At 39.3% G+C, this 27,910-nt stretch overlaps 3 protein-coding genes across 5 annotated transcripts; 2 read left to right on the forward strand and 1 right to left on the reverse strand.

Annotated features, from left to right (window-relative positions):
- The first annotated feature begins 790 nt into the window (after positions 1–790).
- chrac1 (chromatin accessibility complex subunit 1) lies at positions 791–3,633 on the forward strand. The gene is made up of 3 exons (XM_044336619.1): positions 791–1,000; positions 1,159–1,285; positions 3,232–3,633. The coding sequence occupies exons 1-3, from the start codon at positions 848–850 to the stop codon at positions 3,309–3,311; spliced, it is 360 nt and encodes a 119-aa protein (XP_044192554.1). The 5' UTR covers positions 791–847; the 3' UTR covers positions 3,312–3,633.
- Positions 3,561–8,115, reverse strand: si:ch211-57n23.1. The gene is made up of 3 exons (XM_044336618.1): positions 7,480–8,115; positions 6,156–6,714; positions 3,561–4,142 (listed from the first exon to the last, which is right to left on the reverse strand). The coding sequence occupies exons 2-3, from the start codon at positions 6,701–6,703 to the stop codon at positions 4,001–4,003; spliced, it is 690 nt and encodes a 229-aa protein (XP_044192553.1). The 5' UTR covers positions 6,704–6,714; positions 7,480–8,115; the 3' UTR covers positions 3,561–4,000.
- Positions 8,116–11,189: 3,074 nt separating this feature from the next.
- On the forward strand, positions 11,190–27,675 carry pip4p2 (phosphatidylinositol-4,5-bisphosphate 4-phosphatase 2). 3 transcript variants are annotated; one of them, XM_044336292.1, is made up of 8 exons: positions 11,190–11,587; positions 19,026–19,150; positions 19,759–19,865; positions 20,071–20,194; positions 20,883–20,957; positions 21,597–21,649; positions 24,800–24,890; positions 26,109–27,675. In XM_044336292.1, the coding sequence occupies exons 1-8, from the start codon at positions 11,482–11,484 to the stop codon at positions 26,250–26,252; spliced, it is 825 nt and encodes a 274-aa protein (XP_044192227.1). In that variant the 5' UTR covers positions 11,190–11,481; the 3' UTR covers positions 26,253–27,675. The 3 variants fall into 3 exon arrangements, with proteins under 3 accessions (XP_044192227.1, XP_044192226.1, XP_044192228.1); XM_044336291.1 differs by having other exon boundaries at positions 11,200–11,587; positions 19,002–19,150; XM_044336293.1 differs by lacking the exon at positions 20,883–20,957 and having other exon boundaries at positions 11,231–11,587; positions 19,002–19,150.
- The last annotated feature ends 235 nt before the right edge of the window (positions 27,676–27,910 follow it).

Here is a 27,910-nt window from a genome sequence, read left to right on the forward strand (position 1 = left end):
GATATTTAGACTTTTCACTAACCTTGTTGTTCTATTTCGTATAGGCTTCTCCTTTTAAGAGCTGTTGCTATTGGGTTTACCACCGCATGCATACACAGTTAATACTCATAGAGTTAAGGTAACTAACCAACGTTTTCAGCCATATAATCATGGATGTATTATGAGAGTGCGCATAAACGTCACGTCCATCGGATTTTCCCGGCAAAACCGTCGCAAGTCCTTTACATAGAAATCAATCCACAGGCTGTTGTAGGCAACCGAGAAAGTTGGGGAAGGTCTCATTTTTATTATTTCCTCACATTCTGTTGATAATTTTAGTTTTTTTTTTTTCTTAAATGTTTAAACTAAAATTCTTACATAATTCGTACATATTGCACCTTTAATTTTGTTACTGGGAAAATTCCACATTCACAAGAAGAGACGGGCGGACTCCAAACCAAGTTTTGGACATTTTTATCAGGAACTGCATCAATATGGCACAACGATCAGAGTGCAATTAAAGTGTGCTTCTGATACATTTCTGGATCTATGATACATTATTTTGATAATAATGTATTTAATAATGTATGTAATGTTATTTTTGTATTACTTTTTCTTAGTACTTTTCTTGTAACGTTGTATATATATATATATATATATATATATATATATATATATATATATATATATATATATCCCCAGTATGGACAGTTCAGTGTGTTCATACTGTTAATGTACAGGCGCCTCCGCTCCAGCAGGTGGCGCTAGACCAACCTTTAAAAAAATTAACTTAAAGAAGAAAGAAGAAATGCGTCACAGTTCAAAACAATACTTGGAGTTCCGCCTGTCTGGCGCCGTGTGATTCCTCATGAAGATGTCTCAAAGTAATCCCGACAAAGATGACCAAGCTAACAAAAAAAACATCTCACTCCCGATTTCCAGAGTGAGGCTGATCATGAAGAGCTCCCCTGACGTCTCCAGCATCAACCAGGACGCTATTTTCCTCACCACCAAGGCCACAGTAAGCTTCAGTTTGATGTAAACTTATCAACTCATTCATCTCCTGCTAACAGGGATTAGCATCGTGCTAGTTTGGCGGCTCGTTCTGTTTATTCGTGAGGTAGCCGCTGACTGTAAACCCGCTCTTCAGCTGACATGTTGTTGTTGTTGTTGTTGAAGGAGCTGTTTGTGCAGCATCTGGCTCTGTCCTCATTCAACAACGGCTCCGGGAAGGAAACCAACAGTCTGTCATACAGTGATCTGGCAAACACCGCAGAGGAAAACGAAACTTTCCACTTCCTTACAGGTGAGACCTACCTGCAGTCTGACAAACCCATCAGGGATCAGCTGACACTTGTGAAGTTGGTCACCAATTCCCTGTGAAACATTAGAGTTACCCTGAACCTTCCCAGACGCATGTAAAGTGTGGTTCATGGTTACAGTATACAACCATTTGCCAGTTTATAGGATGAATTGAGTTAAAACTAGTGCAGTCTAACATAGGGCTGCAACAATTAATCGATTAGTCGATCAACAGAAAATTAACTGCCACCTATTTTGATAATCAATCATTTTGAGCATTTTTTTTAAAGAAGAAAATGTCCAAATTCTGATTCCAGCTCCTCAAATGTGAATATTTTCTGGTTTCTTTAGTATTCTATGATAGTAAACTGAATATCTTTGGGTTGTTGACTGTTAGTCGGGACAAAACAAGACATTTGAGGTTGTATCTTGGGCTTAGGGAAAGAGTGATGAACATTTTTCACCATTTTCTGACATTTTATAGACCCAACGACTAATCAATAACGAAAATAGTCGTAAGTTGCAGCCCTACAGTCTCTACAATAAGTCCTCATGATAACGATGTGGTAACTTTGGAGGCTGCAGTTTGAAATCCTGCCGTCATGAAGTGAGGATTCATTGACAGCAGCAGTTTTAATTAGTTCAGGTGTATTAAAAACTGGGTTTAAGTCAACCTCAAGAACCACAAAGTTTAACAAACACAATACAGAAGGGCTGTGTCAACCTTCTCAACCAGACGCTTCACTCATGTAGGGCTGCAACTAAGGATAATGTTTGATTATCAATTAATCAATTAATTGATTTAAGCAATTAAATCTTAGTGGTTATGAATCTGTTGCCATGTTTTACTTAACAAATGAATTACAAAACAAATTAAATAAGAGTTTATTTATCATTTATTATTTATCTTCTCGATTAATCACCTAGTTTTTGGTCTATAAAATTTCAGAAGATGGTGAAAAATGTCGATCACTGTTTCCCAAAGCCCAACATGCAACCTTCAAATATCTTGTTCTGCCCCACAACCCAAAGATGTCCACTTTACTGTCAACATGGCAACCAGAGCATTTTTCTTTAAAAAAAAAAAAGATTGATCAGTGATCAAAATATTCAGCGATAATCTTTCTATTGATCGATTAATTGACTAGTTGTTGTAGCTTTATATTCATTCATTTCACTCAGCCTTCAGAATTAATAGGCTTAACAGTAAAAATAGTATAATTTTAATATAATGTAGCTTATAAGACTGGAAAATGACAATGTTTTCAGCTGCATCATAGCGTTATTCATAGAAGGTATTTGTGTCTTCTATTTTTATCTTTATTTATCTTGCAGCTCTGAGTATTTTTTTTAAATCAGATGCAAACTCGTATTCTCTTATTTAAAACATATGTTATACATTTGATTTAATGTACTTTCCTTTTACCGTAAAGGACCTTTAAATTTAATATTTGCTGTTTTACTTTGTTTCTGCTCTGTTTGTTTAACAGTATTTGTGTGGTGTATTAGAATTAGAAAAGTTAGTTAAAATATGTTCAAATATCAGAGAAGAAAAAATGAATACCTTCTTCCACACAAACACAAGCACCTCTTCAGTTTGGTTTTCAATAATGGGAAGTGAATGTTTTTTGCAATATTAATAATGTTTTTTTTATCAGTCTTTAAAATGATTGTTGTTGTAGCTGTGTAGTCTGCTTAGGAATCAGAGCACTGCTGTCTCTGTCTGCTCCTGAAACTCAGATTTAGCATCACATCCTGAACGGGGACAAAATTATCTTTCAACTACCACATCATCACCCATCAAAGCATATTCAGAGCCTGTAAACACAGTCTCACAGCACATCGTTGCTCGTTAAGTTCTGACAGTCAAAACGGGCTACAGTAAGACGACAAGTGATCAGTGTAATGAAAAGGATATTAACAGTGTGATATTCTCTTTTTAACTGACAGATATCCTACCCAAGAAGATCTTGGCCAGAGATTACCTCAAGTCTTTGGAGCAAATGCAAGAAGAGGAGGCTGACTTTTAAAAAAAAAAAAGGGGGGGGGGGGGGGGGGGGGGACACTGGATGCGTTTCATGTCTCTGCAGCTCTGCTTTGGACAGATGTTATGAAATGTGCCGCGTCCTGCTGTTCATTGAGAGCAAAGTGATTCATGATTGAGTTGTAAGTAGATCGTCATAAATACTTGAATACTTGTCGGTTGAACGGATCAATTCACACTCAGCGTAATACATGTGAATATTTAAAGTGCGTATAATAGCTGACGACCACGCAAAGCATCTTCCTCATGTATTTACAAATTTGTTGTTTAGATTTGATATTAAAATAAAGATTCATGTTGTCTGATAACTTTTCTTGCAACACGAGCATCTTATTTCAGAGCATTTACGGACCATAAATGATCATTTATTCGATTCCAGGGTTCACAAGTGTCGTGCGGTTTTACTAGTGCTTGTTAATGTGACCGTGAAATCTCCACATGGAAGAGGTTTTCAAACTGGCAATATAAAATTTGATTTAACTGCTACATGTCCATTAAAACTTCCTGATAGTTTATCAGTGCTGATTCAAGGTTACACATGTTACATGGGTAGCAGTCCTCTTACTACAAAGCTACAATAATCCTGAGCATGCATGCGTTTCTTACATGGTTGTACAATACATGAATACATAAATACATATCAAATTAGAGAAAAAAAAGCTCTGTGACACATCGTCATTGTTGCATGAGTTTGTAGAGTCGAAGCTGAATGTTCAGCAGGGTCTCCTCTAGATTAGAAAACTGACTCTCTAGGACGTTCGCTGAGTGCTCTCTGCCTTCTATGGCGTCCCTCGTGTTGGCAAGCTTCCTCTTCATGCTGTAAGGATGACAAACCATCAGTAAATATCAGAGACTTTTTTTTGACACATTTACTCTGCTTTGAATGAAATTGGTGACACGACATACAGTATAAGTGAAGCTTCTCTCACACATCCAATAGAGAAGAAAGCATTGTGTGTTACATGTCGAAGCCATTTTAGCGCCAGAGTCACGTCTCAGCCAGATGTCCCGACTGACAACTGTTGGGAAAAGCTTGAAATGACTCAGCTCTTTCCACTCTGTCTTCTTTGGCATCTGAGCAGTGTTATGTTTGGGCCAGACAAGTAAGACTGATCCAGGTTTCCCGGTTCCCTCACTAATGTTAATTTAGGAGTTGTCCCACAGCTGGCTTCGGATCAGTAGTTACTGGAAATGCAACTGCCAAACCACTGATTTATCAGGGTGTCCACAGGTCTGTCTTAAAGAGTATTAAAAGAGGATAAATCAATGTAGTGAAAATTAAGACCCTTGAAAAGTATTAAAAAGTCTTAAAAGCAATTTTCCAAGGTATTAAGTTTTATAGCTTGTTTTCAATATATATTTTTACCCAAAGAGGTTGTGTGCCTGCCTGGATCTTGAATCAGTTCACTCCACCGAGTCAAGTTGACTCATTCTGTTGGTCTGGCATCATGACATGACACTGCGGTTTTTTTAGTTTAAAAAGCGATGATCCAATGTGTGCTGCCGGGGGACTAACCCTGTTGTTACGCTGTATGGGAAACCAATGAGGAGTGAAACTAGGCAGTGTTGATCAAATATGAATCAAGATTCTGTTACTGCATTAGCTAATTCTCGTCTCAAATGTCAGAAACATTTCTTTGTGTACTATAAGCCCCTTACTTAGGGAGCATTACTTAAGAGCATCTTGTTAATAGCATCAACAAGGCTTGGCTGTTTGTGCTGAACTATGTTGCATTAATAAGGAGTTATCACAAAGACTGACTGGTTGTGCTATCTTACAATCACTATATGGTAAATGTAAGTTAAAGTGTGTCGCCAGTGTAACCGGTTAGAACTCAAAGTGGTGATGAGGTCTTAAAATGTCTGGAAAGAGTCTTAAAAAAGGTCTTAAAAGGTGTCCAATATAACTTCAGGATTCCTGCATACACTCTGTTTATGTACCTGCTCCTCGATCATGAATCCTAACCCTTATGTTTCATTTTTATAAAAAAAAGCAATACAGCTCTGAGGCTTCTGATGGACCCCCGTCCGAGATTTCAGTTAATAAAGATATACATGAATCAGATAAGATGATGCTACAGGCTGATATGTATTCGATCAGATGTCTGTCGCTCAAAACAATAACATGTTTGAGCTGAATGACTGACAGCTGTTCCAAAGAGCGTACAGTTAAATATCAAAACAAAAGCCATTTATGTGGTGTAATTATTTGATTTTTACATTTTAACGATCTGTCAGTGGTGGCCTACAGGTTAGAGAAGCAGGCTTGTGACTGAAGTGTTGGGATAAATCTGGGTGTGGAAAGTGAAAGAACAGCATTTGCCCCAACCTCATTAACACCACCGAGCCCTTAACCCCAGCTGCTCCAGTGAAGCTCAGCAGGTCAGACTGGCTGTTCTAGCAGCTTCCAGGTGTGAATGTGTGTAAGTGTGTGAGAGATGTTAGGGTGTTCCTGCAAAAGAGAGCTTGACTCTCAGTGAAACTTCCATGAATAAATAAAGGTTTAAAAAAATCTCTCAAGGAAGAAATGAATCTGGAAACAGAAAAAGGGGTTTTAAAAGACCGTCCCCTGCTCTCCCAAAAAGTCAAACTATCCTCCCTTCAGCGAAAAGGAAAATATACATAACCCCCCCCCCCCTTCTCTCACCACCTGTCCCGCCCTAATAATTTTCCTACAGGCCCTTTGTAATAAGTGTTCAGGAGTTACATAATCATATTATCCCTGTGTCTTCGTTTACAACTACACTGCTGCTTAAAAGGTTCTCATACTGTAACACTGGTGACCCCACTGTACTTTTCTTTTTCACCATTTTCCGATTTCTATTCTCACCTTGTGAAGACCTGCTGCTCCGTCCCTTCTTTCCTCTTCTCCTCCAGTGAGACAAACACCTTCTCCATGGTCTGCATCGTTTCTACCACGCCCTGGTGGTCTGAGTGGATCCCTTGGACCTCCTCTCTGGCTTGGTGGTCGTAGGAGGCCCCTCCCTCCTCCACCCCGCTGGAGGTGGATACCGCCTGCAGGGCGGCCCTGTTCTGCAGAACAAGCAGGCGGGACTTGGCAAACTCCTCAGGCCCGGCTATGTTTTCCCAGCAGATTTCAGAGGACGGGGGTAACCAGAAGCGCTGCGTGCAGTTTACTGGCCTTCCTGGGGTCTCTGTTACGAAGGGGCTGTCAGCAGGGAAGCTGTTTAGCAGGTGCAGAAAAGAGGATCCAGAGCCCCACTCCCAGTCGTCGAGGTCTGGTTCCCCAGATTCTCCTTCAGAGGGAAATCTAGGTGTGGGTCCTGCTGGCCCTGTACCCTCTGCCGGGAAGCAGACCCCCAACAGGAGGCAGCAGGACAGGCAGAGCCAAGCTCTGCTCACTGCCCCCTGGAGCATCTCCAAAGTGGCTAAAATGTGAGGTATCAGGCTTAAGATTAGACTTGCAGGAAAACAACACACACAAACAATTGTAATAGATGGAAAGTCCATTTGTTGGCATCGTGACAGATGATCGTTATCCACTAAACATTTTTTCCACTGACACAAAGAACAACACATCTCCTCTCAACCAAAAACAACGACAAAAAACACAAAGCCTCTCCTCTATTGTTGAAAGTTATTTAACAGATAAAAATTAAACCTTTTTTAGTCAGCCATTAAAATAAATCAAAACACTAATTTTCCAGACCGCCAGTATTGTGTCTGTAAAGGAGGAATGAAGATTTAGATATAGAAATACATTTTAACTGTTCATTAATGAGTTAAGAATAACAATGAGACTTTTTATTGGCATAAAACTGTTACGAGAGTCAGAATGTGATTTACCTTCATGTTACCTTGTGTTACATTTAATAAATTGAACAACAAAGGACGTATAAGGCAATATATTCAAGATATGCCAACCACAGATTTATTCATAAAATACACCATGTATCCTCCCTACTGTAAAATATAATGTAGATCTCAAAATAAGCTTTTATTTCTTACACTGTCACTGGAAATTTTACTTTCATTCTGGCAGCTTCACAGTGGTTTGCCAGCATAAACGTTTGGAAATTAATGGAGCACCGCAACTCTTGATCACGGCAACAACTTCACTTATAACAAACATAATTTCCCTCATAAAAGCTACACTATTTTCACATTTGTCATGTGTTTATAATATTTCTTACCTTGCAAAGAAAGCCCCAGCGAATGAGCAGTTGTGTGAGCGCTGCGACTCTCCTCTGGTGCCTGAAGTCGTCGGAAAAACTGAGTCGTTGACTGCAGCCTGTTACATGCGATCTGAATCACTATTTACTGGCCTGGTAACAGCAGAGCAGCAGCAAGGATTTTCCCTCAGAGTGAATGGGGGGAATATGTGGGAAATGAACAAATAGGTACACTTGTAGTCTGGCTGAAGCATACTTTCCCTTGCTGGGAGAGAAAAAGTGTTTGTGAGCTTTTGTCTACTCAAAATGTATTTCTCTCATTGTTAATTTAAGCCTATGTGCAGGATTGTTCTGTCTGTGTTCTGCAGCTTTTTTCTCCCCTAAAGTCTACAAGCCAAGACTGTGAATTGGAGGGTCGGAGGAGTTAAAATGCACCTGGAATTTATGAGCCATTTTACAATGTCCTAAACAAGACTGGCTATAGGCTCAAGTTTGGCCTAATTTTGGACTCAAAATGTTCCACACATCTAAACATTTACCTCTTTACATCTAACATATACCTGTGCATTCACACTATGTGGTACTACTGTTTTAACAACAAAGATAAAAGTTTTAAAATGTGCCCAAACTATCCCTGAGCTGAGGAACTTGTGCCTAATTCACACCATCTGCATTTATTTAGTGAGCCTTTTGAATGGCCAGGGAATGGGTTTATCTAACTCGAGGCTTGCACCCTGACATAAGCATTTAGGAATGGGAGACATATTTTGGCACAAACAATCGAGAGTGTTGTAATTTTTAGAGGAGGAATGAACAAGAGGCTCACATCAGCAATCTCCAAAAATTGTTGTTACTATCAGGATCAATTGTAAAACATAAATTTGGTAACTCCTATGAAGGATGGGAAGGCAAAATGCTGACTCAAATCACTGCAGTTCTGTACACTCTTTACTAAACTTTAGGTTTGGTCTACAGCTGGTGGTGGCAGCCAGATGTTCTTTTCAAGTCTTGCTAATGACTTTCAAACCATTTGGGAACATTTTCTGGGAACATTTTCTGGTGAATACATTTTGAGACAAGAAGTAGAAGAAATTAGGGTCGACAATTTCATTCAGATGACGCAAAATCATATTTCCGACTCAATAAACGTGCAGGTTGAACAGTAGGAAAAATAGCCACATATACATGTTCAGTCTACATATTTTGACAGTGACACGTGTCTCTGTTGTGTGGCTTTATGCTCAACTTTACATTTGAAAAGAAAGAAATGACTGCACCAAATTTCAGATGCCTACACAATTACACTCAACCACTCAGGTTGTATTAACTGCAGTAAAGCAAAATATAAAGGAAACAGGCTCTGCAGCAGAGCACATTCACAACACATAAAAAGCCATGAATTCATAATGATATGATCCATATCATAATGTGTAAATTATAAGTGGTTACTTTGGCAATGTGGTTTGCTAAATCACTAGGAAATGTAAAAGTGATTTTTATTTCTGTACACTAAATTCACAAATAACACATTTGTCTTAGAATAAAGTGAAAATCACATGACGTCTCAATCCTTAGACCAGCGATTTAGATTTTTTTTAAATCCACAAAAGAAACTTTAACAGGAAAAAAATGGGTGACGAGAGGAGAGATCACTCTTCCAGAGATACATGCAACAGAGTAGATAGTGTGAAGGAATTTTCATATATAGGATTATGAAAATTAAACAGACAGAGAAAAGGCAGACCAGCTGTCTTTCCACAAAGCTGTTGCCTGCAGAAACAGGCGTTAAAGTATGGCAAGGGTTCTGCATGTTGTGACTTGGGCCAAAGCTGTCTGCTACTCAGGAATCCTTATCTGGACGAGGCGAGAGGTTTAACTAGGCATGCAGACAACTTTCCTTCAGAGTTGATGTGGCATTTCACTGTGTCAACACCAGCGTTTTGATACGTTAACTGTTGTCTTCTTGATCAGTCAAGTTTGTGTTTGACGATAAACCTTTTTGCATAAGAAATCCACATCTCCTGACATCATTAAGTAGATAAAGTACAAACATATAATACTAAGTAAAAGTAAAAAGATCAACAAAACCAAAAAAGCAGGTTCCTGAGCTGCTCATCTCTTAGTATCACTTTGTCATGAGGATGCAGTTCCCAATTTTAGCTTTAAACGTCCACATATCCAGTGAATTATGTCAGAACTGTAATAATTTTAGTCCCTAAATTATAAAATGAATGTTTATAAAAACATAATGTTTTTACAACCATGGTGACTGAAGTCAGACACCAGCAGATGGTTTGTATCCTCATTAATGGTACTCTGCCGCTGACTGAACTGCGTCCAGCTTCATTTGTTTTGGGGATTTCTACCTTCAGTCTGGTGTTTATCAAGTGAAACACGTGATCAGTGGGTCTGAAGTCAGCTGACTGACTTGGCCAAGAATATCTTACTGTTTGGCCATAAAAAAACACTTCCTTGGCCACTTTGTCCACTGAGATCACGTCGTTGCTATTTTTCTTTTTTGTGTATGTGAACTTGGGGGTTTTAGCATCCTGGGATGAGTTTATATTCTACAATTTAAACTTTTTAATTGAATTCCAGACTCAATATGTATTAATGTGATTACTTTTAGTCCCATAAAATAAGAAATAAATGAAAGTTTCAGCATTTCTCCCCCAGAATTTTACAGAAAACAGAATTGAATATGGTCAAAATGAGGGTGGCCTAGAGGTTTAAGTCACAGATCATGAAGTCCTATGATCTTCATGAATCGACCTTTATTTCTTTAAATTCCTCATCTCTCTCTCTCCCCTCATTTCCTGTCATCTCTATATGTTCAACTTACTAATAAAGGCAAAAAAAACCCTTATAAATAAAAATCTGGAGGCACTCAAAGCCTCAGTATTTCTAAAATCTTGACAATGACCCAGCTTGTCTGTATGTTTTGGATTTTTTGTCCTGCTCCATGATGAAGTTTGTCTGAACACTTGATACATTTGCTGGATCAGAGCAGATGAAACATCTCTGTATCCTCAAATTAAATCAAAATCAAATTCAAGCTGAAGTTTGGCCACATAGTTTTTGTTCCATTTTATATCCAGTGTATTGAAACACAGAGCGACAGTCTAAACAAAAATGGAGTAAAAATACTGCTGTCTAAACACTGTTGATTCCTTATCTTATGTATGATCAAATTTGACATTTTCATCCCTCTAAAATATTTGAGTAAAACAATCTGAGAACTGGGACTTGGGGATTACTGGTCTAAATCAGTGGTTCTCAAAACTTTTTCACGTCAAGGACCCCTAAACTGACACAAATTAGACCCCCATTTGATAAGATTTTTGCTTTTAGATGTTTTATTACAGAAAGTGTATGAAACCCATAAACAAAATAGTCACACACTCTGTCATTGTGATACTTCTGGATGTAATTATAATGAAAATAAGTTATTCTCCTTTTTGCTGGAGACCCCCTTGAACCCCCTAAAGGACCCCACTTTTAAAACATCATGGACTGTACAGGTCTGACCCTCAGTGATCCTCTAGTGACATCTAGTGGCCAGAACTGGAAACTGCAGCGTTACTGGTTCAGAGTCCCTGCATCATTAAAAACACTTAACTGTTTCTGCTTGTTTTGAATAAAAGCAGAAAATTGTGCACATGTGAAAATAATATGGGCTGGACTCAAAATTAAACATGTGCACGTGTTTATAAGCTGCAATAAACTTGCATTCAATTAAACGTGTTGACATATTTTTTTCAAACTACATTCCTTCAGTATTGAGCTGCATGTAGGCGGTGCGGTGCTCTGCCCATGCCCAGGGCTATGTCAGAGGGGGGGCGGGCAGCAGCGCGGAGCTCCTCCCTCCTCCAGGCTGCCGTCACCGGCGCTGCTGGACCGGAGCAACTCGGCACCAACAACCAGCCGCCGGCTGCTCCTCCGTGCTGAGTGAAGACTCGGTGCAGCCAGGAGCTCTTCCCCCCCGTCCCGTCATCTCTCACCATTCACGGTCAAAAAAACGACATGGCTTCCGACGGCATGGACGAGCGATCCCCGCTGCTGTCGACCCCCAACTCCGAGAATGTGACCCCCACTTTACCCCCGTACCTGCAGGATTCAAGTCCCAGAGGTAAACACGCTACACGTCGAGACCCCTCCGCCGCCTGCATGCTGAATCATTTTCGGGCGTATCGAGTGCGTAAATAAACCGCAGCGAGGCAAAGGCAAGGGCATCGGTGGGGAATCAATCTGCAGCTGAGGAAAAGGTGGAGCTTCCACTGTGAGAACTGGAGCAGTGGGTTAGACGAGAGGGGCCTACAATAACAGCAACCTCTGTTTTTACTGCAGAAATGCTTACATCACGATCCAGCTGGGGGGCCTTAATGTTTTGGGTCTTTCCCAATATGTGATATCAGTCGTGATGTAGTAGGACTGCAAGGCCTCATTGGGTTTTGGGCATTGATGTCGCAAGTTGTTTATTGATAGGGGGGTTGGAGAAATGACCCATTGCAGATGAAGGCAGGCTTGCAGCCTTTTGTCCCAGCTGCAAATCAACAAAATGCCCAGATGTGCTCCTTTGTGGATGGGACCAAATCAATAGTATGGCGTGATTTAACTACCGTGCTGTTGTTTTTAATTGTCAGCTTGCTCATTTGCATGGAAATGGGACTGTTTAAAAACAAATATTTGGCCTCCTTGATTTCGAAAAGACAGTTTGAATATGTTCTTTTTTTCTCTGTATCTTTTCTACAGCAGAAAACATTCACATTTATAGCCAGGAAGCTGCCACAGTCTCCACATTTTGCTTAGTAAACAGACGAATGTAGGTTACAGAACCATAATGCATGCAGAGAGCGCTGACTAACCCAGGCAATTACAGCTCATAAATCCTCTAACCGGTCTGTCTAGCAGCCACTGTCAGGGGCTGGCCTTTACACTGAATTAGGTCCAATCAAATTCTGAATTTGCGCAGAAGAAAATCAAATTCCATTTTGAAGCTCTACATGATCACACATGCGTTCCCTTTTTTTTTTTTTTTGCTGGAGGCTTTACTTGAGACCCAGAAAAGTCTCAATTTTTCTACAGAAACATCCAGATCAGATTCTCATATCTAAAGATTATGTTTTGGTTTTATCTCTTGTTTCAGCAACTTGATGGGTTTCAAAATGAACTTGAAATCTGAGATAAATTTAGCTTTAAATGCTGTTATTGGCTCTATAAACAGCATTTCTTTGGCTCCCCACAACACCGGTTGTTCTGCCGCGAATGAATGGATTCATTGACCGTGTAATACTCTTTTAGGAGCATTTCAGGACAAATGGTTAATATCAAGCAAATGAATGTCGGAAATGAACATTTTGCTGTTCTATAGAAGTCTAATCTTACAGAATTCATACTTACCCACAGGATTAATTATCAAGCCTTAAACACCGGACTGTAATAACCTCTGAACTCACTAACTATCAGTATATCTCATGGCCCAGTTTCTCCCTCCCTCCCTCTCTGCTGCCTGGATTATGGCTAATTCCAGTTTCTTTGGGTTTGTTGGTCTACAATCCTCTACCAGACAGTTTGTAAAGTGGCTTAATTTGAGCCAAAACTGAGACGTTTTTCTTAAAACGCAAAGGCTGTTATGGTGGTTTGACAAATAATCAGCTGTAATTAGGAAATGAGCTAATGCGAGTTGTGATTAGAGGAGTACAAGCTGTAATGGGTGAAAGTATTGATTTCCTAAATATCTGCCACTCCTCCACCTGATGAGGAGAGCTGCCCACAATCAGTTTTTATTCAGCTGTAGCAGATTGACAATGAGAAATAATTCATGTAGAGATTCACTGTTTGCTTGTATTTTTCATCAGTGGACACGATGTGGTGAGGGGTGGAGACCAATGACCTTGGCTGCCTCTGAATGGTTGGATAGGCGCTGGGCTTGATTTTGTTGCCACTTACTGGATATTTTTGCGCTTGAATGGCAGAACAAATTGACTGCAACCATAAAGCCTGTGAGAGGCTCTTTTAATCTTGACAGGGATAAATGAATTCCTCAGTTTTACTTTCACTCAGACACAGTGCTTTACTGACAAAGACAGAGCTATTAAAATAAAGATTTTATATCAAATTTATTCAAATGTTTCCTCACTGGGAGTGATTGTCTGCTAGGATATAACAGTTGATGTGTGTTATGTGCCATTAGTCTGGACAGTTGCATTAATAAAGGTTATGGATGACTATGGTGATGTACTATATTTCTCTTACTGTCAACAAATCCAACAAAAAGACCAACAAAGAACTGAGCCCACTAACAAGTATTGTCTGTGTATCCAAAGTCTGATATATCGTGCCAGAGACCTCTAATGTTGATCAAAAACTTATTAAAAACACTTCATTGTTGCTCTGGGTGACATGTTCCTTCCTTACCATGAACATGGGCACTGTATTTTGTTTTGAGTCAGTCCCACAATAGACTGTTCTGCTTCTGTAAATTCTCACTTTAGCATCAAATGTGTATTAATCCGCAGCTGAAAGTAGATCCCAACAAATGCACTACTTATTTCTTTTTGATTAATGTTTGTGAAAAACTACAATGCCCACCTGTGATAAGAAGTAATTTAGTCTTTTTTAAATGTGAAACTATGAATTTGTGACTGGTCTTTAAAGATTTAAATCTTCATTAGGAACCAACAGATCTGAGAGAAATCAAAAAGTACTAAGAGATGAATGCATTTAAATTTTTGGTATTTCAATGGGATTTGATGACAATAACAACAATATTGAATTGAATATTAAAGGGGACATATCATGCACATTTCCAGGTCTTTGATTTATATTGGGTATGTTTACATTCACACTAATATTTCACTATCATTCCGAATATGACAATAATCTGAATTTGATACAGTTTATGTTAACAGTTTATTCTGTTTAGGCCTTATTCTGAATGTTTTCCGGTTAAGATGTGTGATATGCCGGTATTATTCTGGTTTTAGGAGCATTCTTTGGACATTTATACATGGCATTCAGAATATGCGTCTCAGTCGGGGGTTTTACCGCAGTTTGCGACACATGGCCTCTTGCCTGTTTACCCCTGTGCAGGCAAAATGAAATATACTGGAGCAGGAAGGCAGACAGAGGAGAGGAATGAGAGGAGAATGGAGAGCTGTTCAGGGTGGGCTGGAAAAACAGAGCCAGCTTCTCCACGACGGGGATGGAGGGGTTTGGTTATTATCCTGACTCATGGTGACGGCTCGGTGTGATGCACCAAAAACACTCAGCAGTGTGGTAAACATGGCACAGCCTAGGTGCTGGATGTGCCTGTAACTATAAATTTATATCAGTCATTTCAATATCAGGCAGCAGCTCACTCATGTTTTTCACCTCACTGGTTTACTTCACTCCCTGTGGAGATCTTGTGATTCCTGTTCCCACTGGAGCAGAGGGAAACCCTAAAACCCCTCTGCATCTAAACGGGAATATTAGGAATAGTAAGAATTTTTTGGAATAAGGGCAAAAAACGGAATATTTTGAGCATGTAAACATAGTCATTCTGGGGCTTTAGTGGAATATCTTTGCATGAATTGCAGTTTTTATCTTATGCTGGTTCAATGAGGAAGTATAGGTGACTTTGCAAAAATAGTGTTCAGATCAGACTGAAGCCTTTTGACTTTCAGTTCACCTCAAGTTTTGGACCTTTGACCATGTTTAACATAGACATTACAACATGTTATGCCCCTTATAGAGAGATTTTTATTTCATGTCACATGTGCAACAGGAAAAAAACCCAGAAAACATCCTCGTGTCGCTGCTGATACCAGCTCAGTTCACCCTTCCACCCCACAAACCACAAGTAACCACAATCAGCTGGTCATCCAGTCAGCGATGGCACCACCAGTGAGGCAGGATGTGAGGGTTGCTGTATGTTGTAGTGCTGCTGGTGGTGGTTGTTGTAGTAGTAGGAGCGTCTTCTCGTCTTACCTCTGGCTCCGAGGGCAGCCAGTGAAAACCTATCGCTGCTATATTCAGTTTCAGCCGTACAACTCCAGCGAGGAAAGAAGCAAGAAGTAACAGGCCTCTTTGGTAGATGAGAGAGAGAGAGAGAAGTGCTGGATCAGGAGTTTATTTTATACTATTTTACAAGAATTTATGGTTTAAGAAGAGAAAGTCTGTATCTGACTAATCAACATTACATTTTGGATTAATGCAACTTAGCAGAGGATTGCATTTTTTTTGTGTAAGAGGCACCAACTGCACACAGCAGGAGCGTTCCAGTCTTTGGCATGCTCTGGTTGTATTTCTGCTGAGGACAGCCGGGTTTGCCCAAATGTAGACCGGGTGTCCCATCTGTCCCTGTGGTGTCGACTGGTTGAGAATCACTAAATCTCAGAGCCAAACTCGTTTACCTGTTGACTTTCCCCATTATCTCATTCAGAGCTGAGACAAGAAGGAAATTGGTCGTTTTTCAGATTAGATGTGTCCTTTGTGTTTGGTCAACAGTCAGTAGTCAGGTGCCCGTATGAAGATTGAAACAGATTTTCTCACTGTAATCATTCCTCCTGTTCATACTGGCCATTTAAGGATCCCCTCCTAAGTCCAAAGTTGCACTCTTTTTAGTACAAAATTATTTTTTTTGTTTCGCTGGACAGTGTTTCAGTGTTGAGCTGCAAAATGAGGACTGTGGATTTTGTCCCCATCGCTCACATTGAAAGATGTCCAGAAAAATCTGATTCACTGTTCATTTGGATACCTGATTGTTGTTTTAAGACAGAATTGAAAAACTGTGAACCTGTCCTTTAATGCTGCCTTGAAGAATATATTTAATAAGGTAACTACAGACACAAACATTTCATATGATTCTGCTGTGAAGTTAAATAAACAGCGTTGCATAAAACAACTTATATAAAGTGTATATGTTGTACTTTATGAAGTTTGTCTAGTATATATTACTGTTGCTGTACGTTCTCTAATGCTGAAATAGTTGATCAGTTGATTGGTCAGTTGACAGAAAATTAATTGTCAACTACTTACCTATTTCAGTCATTTATAAAAGAAAAACACCATTTGCTTCTTTTCTCTATTTTACATCATCATATATCCTGTATCTTTGTTTTTGATCAAGATATCAAGATATTAGACATCACCTTCGGTTGTTGGAGTTTGTAAGGGACATTTTCTGACAAATTTTGAGGGCATTTTTGGCATTGAATTGACTTATTGTAAACAGAATGGACAGATGAAGGAAATAATTGACAGTTGCAAGTTTCAGGAGCAAATTATTGAATTAGTTTAATTGAATCCTGACTGAAGGTTAGGTGAAATCATAGAAATGAAAGAGCGTATGCGTGTTGTGGGTTTTATCTGCTAAAACACAGAATGTTAAGTATGCGTGAGTACTACACTAATAGTAAAAGGATAGACTGGTGCAAGTCTATGGATTAAATGTATTAAAGCCCTGTAAAACACATGGAATGTAGACTAATTACTCGAGGTTAATGTGGGATTAAACAGTACAGAGTTCATTTGAGTAGCTACTGGAGTTACAGCAGTTCTTTCAGACATAAAGAGAAAAATCGTTGAATCTGTAAATGTCGTCCATTTGATCAGGTTGGTTACACTTGTTTACGGAATGTAAAAGACTATCAGTGGTCTGGTTATTCTTAGCTTCCCAACCAAAATGGTCAGGTGTCATTTAGCAGATACATCTTATTTTATCTGCTCATCCAACTGATGCAACAACTCAACTAATGAATACAACTTAATATATGTTCATTTTCCATAATTTTAACAGTGAAATCTAAAAACCTTGGTAGGTGTGACATGTAATAGTGGCAGTGAGCATTTTTCTCCTAATTTAAATGTTTTTCACACGTGTAACGTTCTTTAAGTCACAAATAATTGGATACCATAAGATATGAAGTGTTTATTTCTCTCCATATGTTAATAAGCACACTTGCATAAATTGTACGTACAATGAGTAGTCTGGATCGTGTGTTACTCATGTGTTGCTTGACAGTGAGTGGATTTTTACCCTTTGGTATCTAAAAGGGCTCATTGTTTCTTTTCTTAAACATACAGAGTGGTGCTAGGGCCCCTGACAAAGAGAGAGTCACATGTTGAGCAATCAGAGCCGAACACAGGCTGTCATGAGTTTGCATACAGTATGTGCAGGAAACCATGAATGAAGAAGGAGAACTGACGTTGTGATGGAGCGTAACTTATCACAGCATCATTTCACGTGTTTCCAGGCTCGGTGTGATTGTCTAGCAGGTTTTAAGAGTTTAATTAAGGAGTCATTCAGTAACCTGCAGTGTGTGTGTGTGTGTGTGTGTTTCATACAGTTGTGAGAAAGTTTGACTGGAAACTCTTACTGTTAAAAAATTGCAAGTCATGTTAGTCAGCAGCTCCTCTCCAGAGTTTGTTCTGGGATGTATCAGACATTTAATTTTGTATTGTAAATCAATGGTAGCCTCTTATAAAATATGTCGACACAAATTCAATGATTAAAACTTCCAGACACCCATAAATCTTGTGTTATGTTGGTAATAAGAGTCTCACACAGAGACTTCAGCAACTTGCACTAATATTGTGACTTTACTATGGTCTGACCTAGGATTTATTTATATATATATATAGAGAGAGAGATATTTTTTTTTCTATTTTTTTGGCTTTATTTTGCAGTCAGTGGAAAGAGACAGGAAACAGGGAGAGAGAAGGGAGGGTAAGACATGCAACGAAGGTCCCCAGGCCAGTATTAGACTGTGGACTTTGAGAATTATGTGATATGCACCTTAACCATTAAATCACCGGCCCTGACCTACAGTTTTCTTGTTGTGTGTGTGTGTGTGTGTGTGTGTGTGTGTGTGTGTGTGTGTGTGTGTGTGTGTGTGTGTGTGTGTGTGTATTATATAACATTTACTGTGCTATAGTGATCAAACAAAGATTGTTTTGTAGTTGTTTTATTCTGATTTTCTATGCTATAATTTGTTTTGACGTTAATTTACTATTTTGTTGCTGTGTCATCAGTTTTTATAAGAATGAAAACTGACACTGATTGATTTTGAATTGCTGAACTCAAAGACCACAGTAGAGATCAAAATCAATATTTTTAAATAAAATCTCCAATTTGAAGACAAACGTCTGCAATGCCAGCACAACCTGCCGCAAATATACACACCCCAGACCCAGACATCACTACGCGTTACTGCAAAACCGTGTTTAGCATAAAATGAAATTTGTTTTCCCTTCAAGGCATTTTACACATCTGTCGACCCGTGTCCCTGAGGGCTAAAACTGTACAGAATAATAAACACCTGTTTACAGCTGTTAAAACGCTGCTTTATTTCCTGTGAAATGGATCAGACACATTTTCACATTGAATTTAAAGACACATTGTCCAGCCATTCAAGACAACATCCCTTTACATAACCCAAACAATACTTCTTTTTCACTGCATGCACCGATCCATGTCTTTGTTCATGAAGCCCTGAATGTAGATGCATGCGATTAACAGCCTGCTGTGTGTTGTGTGCTTTGCCCTCCTCCTCTCAAAGCCGAACTACCTCCTCCCTACACAGCCATCGCCAGCCCCGACGGTGGCGGTGTGCCTGTCATCAACTGCCGTGTATGCCAGTCACTCATCAACCTGGATGGGAAGCTGCATCAGCACGTGGTCAAGTGCACAGTCTGCAACGAAGCTACAGTAAGTGGCGGCCATTGTGAAGGCCGATGACAGTTTTATGAATGATGTCTTGTGTTGCCAGACAGAGTTGTGATAGTTCAACTGTCAAATTCAGTAAAGACATTTAGTCTGTTGTTGTTTGGACTGCTTGTCAATCCTCTCCTCTCCTCTCCCCTCCTCTCTCCTCCTCTCCCCTCCCCTCCCCTCCCTTCCTCTCCTCTCCTATCCTCTCCTCTCCTCCCCTATCATATTGTTTTTCACACTCAATTTACGATTGATCTCTGTGGCACTATAACCACACATACAAATGCATTTTCCAGACGTTACGCTCAGCTGTAGCATTAGTGTTTAGTTCTGTATTAGTACAGTATGTAGACACACAACAGCACAGTGTGAGATGGTAACTTTAGAAATGCTTCTCGAATGACTGACAAATTCAGCATGACAGAGGACGTAATATGGATATTTGAAGCTAATGGGTGAACTAATATATATTTTATAGATTAAAGGCAAAGCTATTGATTTTTCACAGCACTTTATCCACCCTGTCAGTGTCTCCAGTGTCTACAGTGTACTGTAACAAAATACTGGTTTTCAGTGAGCTGATTTTTTTTCCGGTTGTCTTCCAGCCCATCAAGAACCCGCCAACGGGGAAAAAGTATGTGAGATGTCCCTGTAACTGCCTGCTTATCTGTAAAGACACGTCCAGGAGGATAGGATGCCCGCGACCAAACTGGTAGGTGGGAGATAAATGAGGGTATTCAGCTTGACATTTCTTGCAGGATTACATCCTTTCTAAAGCTGAATTGTGACATGTTGAGTCATCAATATCAACTTCTTTTTATAAGCACTTTCCATATTATTTAAGTGAACGGAAACTTTCCTGTCTTGGCTTTGCTGCAATCAATACAAACTTGTCTTTCCGTTTGCTCCCCTGACAGCAGACGCATCATCAACCTGAGCCCGGTGATGGTGATCCCAGAGGAGCAACCTGCCCAGCCGGCGCTGCCCATCCAGCCTGAGGGGATGAGAGTGGTCTGTGGTCACTGTGGCAACACCTTCCTAGTAAGTAAAAACCCACCAAGACAACCAGTTTCACCAATCACAGACTTGTTCATGCAGAATTGTGTTGCTGTGCTGTTGTTGGTGCGTGCATGTTAATAATCATGAGGGCCAAATCGCAGTGTTTACTCCATGTTTTTTGTGATGTAACAGTGTTGCTTTGATTTTCTGAAGTGTCATAGCAGAGTTGTACAGATGTTCTAGGTGGTATAGCTTGGTGTCAGTTCACTTCATTCATGTCAGTTTCAAGCAGACATAAGAGTTATGAGTTCTCCTGTTGAACCATCTTTTATCTGCCGAAATGAAAACCATCCTGTTGCAGATTTGGTCAGAATATGATGTCTGCAAGTGGCTGACATTCCTTTCCTTGCTTGTTTTATTTAAAAAAAAAACTCAAGTGGCATTTGAATGTATTGTGGCCACATCTGGTCACAAGAAATGCCACGTACCTCTCTAATCTGCAGCTGCTGCAGTTGCAGGTTAGAGAGAAAGACCAGAAAATGTCTTCCTGCCACCTCATGTTGAGGATCAGTATTTCTGACATGCAACATGATCACTTTTAATTGACTTCTGTTTATCATCGTACAGATTAATAAAAACATCTGCCAAGTGTCTGTATGACACACACTCGCCACTTTGTCAAAATCATGTCCTCTTAATGTGTGCACGTTGTCGCTTGCGGCGTCTGTAGGGCAGTGAGGACGCCAGGTCATCCCAGCCAATGACTGGCCTCCCCAGCGATGGCTCTCCCCCAGCACAACAACAGGTTGAGAAAGCTGGTTATACTGGTGGACATATTAACAACAGCCTAACCCTGCTCCAGTTCAATCTGTGGCCTTATTCACACTGGTGATGATATGACTTTGTACACATCTGGCTTTGAAGAGAGCTGTAGCCACAAAGAGTTGAATTTCAAGTGAATTAAATTGGCTTAAATCACACTATGACGGTATTTGCTTTACAGATCATTGTTGGCCAAATTCTGTTTCAGCTTTTATTGAAATTTTCATTCCTTCACTGAAGCCACATGTCAAAAGTCACATATTTAACTTGTGTCAATAGGACCTTTTTATTTCCTAATCTGTGATGGTTAAACACTTCCATAGAGCTGCTTTTTTTAACATCAGAGCCTTCAATCAAAAAACTGTATATTCACAGTTGTAACTAACATATTGAAAGAATCATTTTAGGTGCTTATAGTTTTCCAGCCTTTAAATACTTTCTCTAATAAGGGAATCATTATATCATCATACCTGATCATGTAAAATCATTTGCAGTAAGTCTTGTGTTGATTGTTCTTAAAGCACAGTAGGACTGTAGTGTGTTTGTGGATACATGTGTGCTCACTCCTCTGTACTGTGACTTAACGGTGCTTCTTTTTTTCTGTTCTTTTTTTCTCTCACAGTGGATGGAGCTGCGGTTTAACACACTAGCCAAGTGTCCCCACTGCAAAAAAATGTGAGTCCATCACTTCTGTTTAACACGCTGTACATAAAGGTCAAAGTGAAACACAACAGTTCACTTGATTTTCAACCACAGCTCACATTTTACCTGACTGCTCTAATGTCTTGGCATTTATTTTAAGTCTTTTGACGAGCACAGTCTTTAAAATTGGATCCAAACATCAACAAAAAGTTTCTTATTTAAGAAATGTCAATTTAAATGACCATGCTAGGGCTGCATGATTATTGTAATCATCAAATCCTCACATTTGAGACACTGGAACCAGCAAACATTTGGCATTTTTACTGAAAAAATGACTGAAATGACTAAAATGATTATTCAATTATTAAAATAGTTAGCATAGCAACTCTAGACCATGCCAGTGTGATCCTTAACTACAAACCATGAATGCCTAAAATCTTTGCTGACCATTTTCAAATGCAGGTTGTATAGTTTTTTTGATCTTTGGATGCTTGGAAGCTTTTGGTTTTCTGTATTTCTGCAGACTCTTGAAACACCACAATTCAAGCAAGTTTCAAGAGTTTGCAGCTTCATTTTTGTACTGCACAGAAATTAATGGAAGCTAACGGCTGCCAAAATAAGTCAAACTTTCTAAAACACAATAAAATGGTTAGCTGTGATATAAAGAATAAGTGATTTTTCAATAATGGTCTAAAACACACAAAAAACACAGCTATGGGTTATTTATGCCCTGAAAGTGAATAAACAAACAGCTGGAACTGGCAGAAAATCTAGATTTGGGAAGGAGGTTGGAGCTGAAATTCGGAGATCACCATAAAGAGTTGAACTGTAAGAGACTTGTCAACTTTAAGCGAACATGCCTCCAACACATCCCGCTTTAAAGGTATAATATGCAGTATAGGCTCATACAAAATTAATCCCACTTAATCATCACTTACAAGCCACCAGGAGTGTGTGGCGGTGTATTTATCTGCAGAGACTCTGCCCTCTGCCTTTACTTTCTCATTTTGTTATTATTTTGCTGTGTTCAGGACGTTTCTGGGCATCAGCCTTTGGGCAGTGGGTGTGTAGCCCCCAGCCAAGAACAGTGCGCAGGGTGTGAGCTTGGGACTCTGTCTCTTGGTTGTCTCTGTCTCTCTCCTCTGCTGCTCTCTGTCTCTGTGTCATGGATGTATAAAGAGCTGCAGGTCTGTGTGTCTGCTTGACCGAGGGCGGGGCTGAGTTACACACACGCAAAGCAGAGAGGCCACAGCAGACAGGATGAAGCTCTGTATTCACACAAAATCCAGCTACGCAGAGAGTAGAGTGCTGTTAAAATGCTAAATTGGGCTTGATATGATACAGTTTGTCACAGATGTAAATACTAAAACCTAAAAGCTTTCTTCCTCTTTTTTTCTTTGTCACTGGAGTAGTTTTTGATTGCTTACTCTTACAAATAATCCAGTGTAATCAGACGGTGAGCTTTTAGAGGACTGGACTTTCTTCTTGGAAGGAGAAGGGAGGGGAGGTAATGGAGGCTAATCTAGACGTGTGACAGGAATTAGAGCCTGGCCTCAATACATGAAGTGAGGATGGGGTAGGAGGTTCACAGAGTTGGGGAGTGCTGTGAGGTCAAATAAAGGTGTGAGGGTTGAAAATGAGAGGCAGTATCTAGACAGGAGAGAAGCAATGATGCAGAGACACCAGACAGACCCGCAACAGAAAAACAAGCTGCAGCCAAAACCTGCTGACTCCAATCTTGGCATCTGTCTTTTCCTGTAACTCTGTGTCTGACTCAATCTTTTTCCCTCTCTCTCTCTCTTAATGCTTTTTTTAATAGTTTGATTATATCCTTATCTATAGCTCTACCCATGTTTTTTTCCTCTGCATTTCTTTGTCTGTGGTTGTTTTTGTTGTTGTTTTCAACCCACACAGACTCATAAGACGCCAAAAATTCTGTCGCAGAATTGAAACATTTATCAGAAACAGAACATCACCTCTTACATATAACATTACATTACAAATAACTTGGTCTCCTCTCTCAAACTTTACAAATAAAGCCTGTGACAAAAAAGGCTAAAAACAAAGTATTTTATCATCATCCATCTAGAAAAAGTCAGCAGAAGACGTTTTTACTAAAAAGTACAGCACATAAATCACCACATAGTGAGTAATAAAATAAATAAAATGGACAAACACAGCCCTCTTCTTAAGGGAGACAAATATGCTCCCATCTTTTTTACCTCTCCATATTTCTCTTTTTATCTATCATATATATCATATTTTTCTCTCACTCTATCTTTATCTCCTTAAAACTTATTTCCTTCCCTCCATAACAGAAATCAAAACACTAAGGTAACATGGTGTCATGAGATGTTATTTTTCTCTAATGCTTAAAAGAAACTGATACCTTAGGTATAGTAGCATGTTCCCAATTCCACTAGTGAAAGTGTTTTTTATTCATATTTCAGACTGATATAATAATTAATCCTATAGTTTCCCTGATAAATCCTGTTTTGCAGATGGTTTTTATTAGTTTTAAATGAATGACAAATTCAGCCCACATCTAGTGGCTTAAGTCTTTTAAAAACATAATTTAATTAAAAAAAAAAGAAAAAGTCTGCTCCATATATGGTCACATGAATGAGATGTTCAGGTGGTGCAAAGCAGTGAGATTATTTAAGAAGGAGAAGGTAATAAATCAGGTGATCGTGCCCCCCTAAGCCATCTGAATACCAGTGATTCCTGAAGAATGCTTGAGTCCCGTCACATGAGAGGCATGTGAGATCTGAGAGGGGGAGAAAAGTAAAGTCATAGTGAAGCCAGAAAAAAAAAAATGATGCCAAACTGGTGCTTAAGGGCAGTCGACTTGTCTGTGTATTTGTATGGAGTCTGGACGGGATTGCACTTGTTGGGAGCCGCACATGTGACTGGCCTCCAGTGCTTTCATGTGTAACTTAAAAAAGGGGGAGTGAGAGATTTTTGGCTCACAAGATTGTCGGGGTGCTGCAGAGTGAGATCACTGGGAAACTGGGAGGGACAAAGACATACCAGTCATACCAGTCATATCTGAATGTAACCTATCAAAGACATGTAAATATTAAAACATCTGAAGTGTATTCTGTCCACTTCAGATAAAAGTCTCTGTTCACACACTCACCTTTTTTCCATTTTTTTTCTTCTTTTGTTCCTTTCCATCTGCAGATCCTCTGTTGGCAGTGCGCTCCCGAGGAGGCGCTGTTGTGCTTATATAACTATAGGAATGATCTGCATTTTCATTGGAGTGGGTTTAACAGTAAGTACAGCCAAAACTGCTTCACAAGAAGAAGAGCCTGGGTGATCTTTCTTCTGGTTCCCAATGTTTTGGAGTATTTTGAAATCTTTATGTGTTGGATTTGTCTTAATTATTCAATGGTACAGGGCAATGCAGCTTTATTTATAGAGCACCTTTCAAACACAGAGGTAATTCAAAGTGTTTTATATATGGTGAAGAAATGCATTTTAAGACAGCTGTTGAGTTGTTTTAAGGTAGTTTTTGACATGGTTGTCTTAGAAAGTCATGATTTCATAATTGCATTTCTCTCTTAATTCTGAATTCTGTGGCACATTATCTGTCTTATGTTGTTTGTAATTCATTGTTACTGCTACATATCTTGGTGAAAAAGAGATTTTTAGTTTTAATGAGGCTTTCCTGGTTAAATAAAGGTTAAAAAAGCAATAAAAGCATTTAGCATGAAATAATCAAACAGGCAGGATTATAACAAACACAATATAACATTAATAAAAAAGATAATTATTAGTTAAGAAAAGTGAGGGATTATCAGCAGCACAGAATCATAAAACACAATTGTAAAACTATTAAAATCACATTAATCATAATATAAAATAATATACGCCCATACATACCCAGGCAATGTAAGGGAGATCATCAGGCTACAGGTGCAGGGCATGGGATAAGTTGGCAGCACGTTATCATCATAATAATGATGATAAATTGCAAATATATTTTGTGCCTTAGGAATGTTCATATTTGTGTGTAGGTGGTTTTAACCTACAGTGAGTGTGTTACAGTATATTACAAATACATCAAATGCACTTTGGTCTGTTAAGCCAACTGGACTCACTGGCAGGATGTGCAGCTCAGTAAACAAAAGCACTGTGTTTGGTCTAAACAACCACATATTGTTCCGTTTTTCACAGTATATCAGAGAGATATTAGACTTTCACAGCTTGGTATAATCATATTAGAATCATAATCACTTCATTATTTATTTGTATTTTAATTAAAGGTTAAATTAGTTTGTTGCAGTTTGTTCTTATTTTTCTGCAACTGATTGATACGATGAAGCAGTTTTCAGTTTTCAATGCAGTGAAATATAATAGACTCATCTTGTTTATCTGTGTTTGCATGATAAGAACCTATGAATGCATAAATTAAAAAGATATATTTTTTCTCAGTGTTAACCACAGTACACATTCACTCACACTATTATTCCCTCTTCTGTGTTACCAGGTTGGTACTCGGGACTTTGCCAGTCGTTATAATGCCACCTATGTGTCCTGGGCATTCGCCTACCTGCTCGGCCTCATCTGTCTGATACGAGCCTGCTACTGGGGAGCTATCAAAGTCAGCTACCCGGAGAATAGCTTTGCCTAAGGGTGGGCACGGCCCTGCACGGCTGAAAGAACATATACCCCGCTTTTAGTTTTTTTTTCTTTTCATCTTGTTCAGATTTTCAAACCGCTCACCGTTCAGCGGCAGTGGAACGTCTGCAGGAGTGTGTCAATGGGGTGTTTTGTGTGTGCGTGTGTGTGTGTGTGTGTGTGTGTGTGTGTGTGTGTGTGTGTGTGTGTGTGTGTGTGTGTGTGTGTGTGTCTGCTTGAAGAGGTGTATGTGGGAGATGTGTCTCGTTTTGTTTGTGACTGGCTGAACTCGCTAATGTGTGTCGATCAATCCCTTACTTATCCACAAGGACTCAAATCCTGCCCAGGTTTTGCAGAAATTCGACAAAAATGCAGAATCAGGAACTTGTATGAATTAGTTTACTAATTCAAAAACAGTGATTTTTTTCTTAATAAATACAAAAATCAACTTGGCCTATTCTGATTTAAGATTGATAGTTTAGCAAACTGGATGGATTTGGTCTTTCTGGACCTTTTTTTTTTTTTTTTTTGTCAGAAGCCTGGCAGACATGACGGTACCCACTTCTTTTGTTACAGACCAGACCAAAATGAGACAACCATTTTGCCCATTGCACTACGATTATATGCAATTGTACGTGTTGTTTTGCTGCTAGTTAAACTTAAAAAGCTGCGTATCCATACTGTATTGTAACCATTTACCTTGCCTGTGTACACTGACATAGTATCGCAATATGATTTTAACTCCGGAAATGATCAGTTTTTAAAAGAAATGATCCTTAACCCCCCCTCCCCCATGCCTGCCAACTGCTGCCCAGTATTAGTCGAGAAGAGCAACTGATCAACAGGAGCTTGTTTTTATTACAATGTTCATTTCTTTTGTGCCATGCAACTGTTAACTCACTACAGCAATAATCCTTTCGTCTGAGTTCTTTTGAAGGCCCTACAGTATCTCCTTCACTACATTTATGTTGCCTTCTGGTGGAAAATAATCCCAAAACATGGTGACAAGCGTTTTTGCATGTTGACTTGTTTATGTTCTGTCACTGAGGTGGTGGTTTTTTTTTTTTTACTGTGTCAGAGAGGTAGCTAAAGCGTAAAATATCCCCGTCTTAGCTCCTCCTGCCTGTGATTTAGAATGTAAACCCTCCTCCCTTTGCTTATATCGCTGCTCTCTGACCTCCAGTGAACTCTGTGCTAGCTAGCATCGCCGTACGCTAACTCAGCATCTCTCCGTCTCTTGACCTTGACCAGTGGGCACAGCTCAAACTTCTAACCTTGTTTTGAATGTGATGATGATGATGAAAATAATATTAAAAGATACTCTTTGTACATAGCTCAAATTCAGTACTTGGAGAACTGTAGTGTGATGTGGAAGGAAAAGATGGCTCGTGGGTCTTTTTAAAAATGATAATTTATCAATAAAATGTAAAAACTGACCATGTTGTTGTGTTTATTTGTCATCTGGGTTATGGTTTGGGCTTTAAATGTGTACAAAAATTACAAAAATCATATTTTCTCACTTATCTCTGGTGGTGCAGATGACTTGGGTTTCATTTTTACTGCTTAGATAATTGAAAAATGATATTTAAAACAAAAACTCCAACATATTTTCCACAAACTGTCTTATCCACTCTGGCTAATCCACATCAGACAATGTCAAGTATGTATTTC

This window comes from Thunnus albacares, chromosome 19, assembly GCF_914725855.1.
Source record: "Thunnus albacares chromosome 19, fThuAlb1.1, whole genome shotgun sequence".
In the NCBI taxonomy this organism is placed as follows: Eukaryota; Metazoa; Chordata; class Actinopteri; order Scombriformes; family Scombridae; genus Thunnus; species Thunnus albacares.

What these genes read in the sequence shown, in the direction of transcription:
- pip4p2 (XM_044336291.1), top strand. Translation starts at nt 11,482, where the DNA reads ATGGCTTCCGACGGCATGGACGAGCGATCCCCGCTGCTGTCGACCCCC. An exon ending in CAGTCTGCAACGAAGCTACA is followed by an intron (nt 19,151 to 19,758) that starts GTAAGTGGCGGC and finishes GTTGTCTTCCAG; the next exon opens with CCCATCAAGAACCCGCCAAC. An exon ending in TGTCCCCACTGCAAAAAAAT is followed by an intron (nt 21,650 to 24,799) that starts GTGAGTCCATCA and finishes TTCCATCTGCAG; the next exon opens with ATCCTCTGTTGGCAGTGCGC.
- si:ch211-57n23.1 (XM_044336618.1), bottom strand. Translation starts at nt 6,703, where the DNA reads ATGCTCCAGGGGGCAGTGAGCAGAGCTTGGCTCTGCCTGTCCTGCTGC. An exon ending in GAGCAGCAGGTCTTCACAAG is followed by an intron (nt 4,143 to 6,155) that starts GTGAGAATAGAA and finishes TCATCCTTACAG; the next exon opens with CATGAAGAGGAAGCTTGCCA.
- chrac1 (XM_044336619.1), top strand. Translation starts at nt 848, where the DNA reads ATGAAGATGTCTCAAAGTAATCCCGACAAAGATGACCAAGCTAACAAA. An exon ending in TCCTCACCACCAAGGCCACA is followed by an intron (nt 1,001 to 1,158) that starts GTAAGCTTCAGT and finishes TTGTTGTTGAAG; the next exon opens with GAGCTGTTTGTGCAGCATCT. An exon ending in AACTTTCCACTTCCTTACAG is followed by an intron (nt 1,286 to 3,231) that starts GTGAGACCTACC and finishes TTTAACTGACAG; the next exon opens with ATATCCTACCCAAGAAGATC.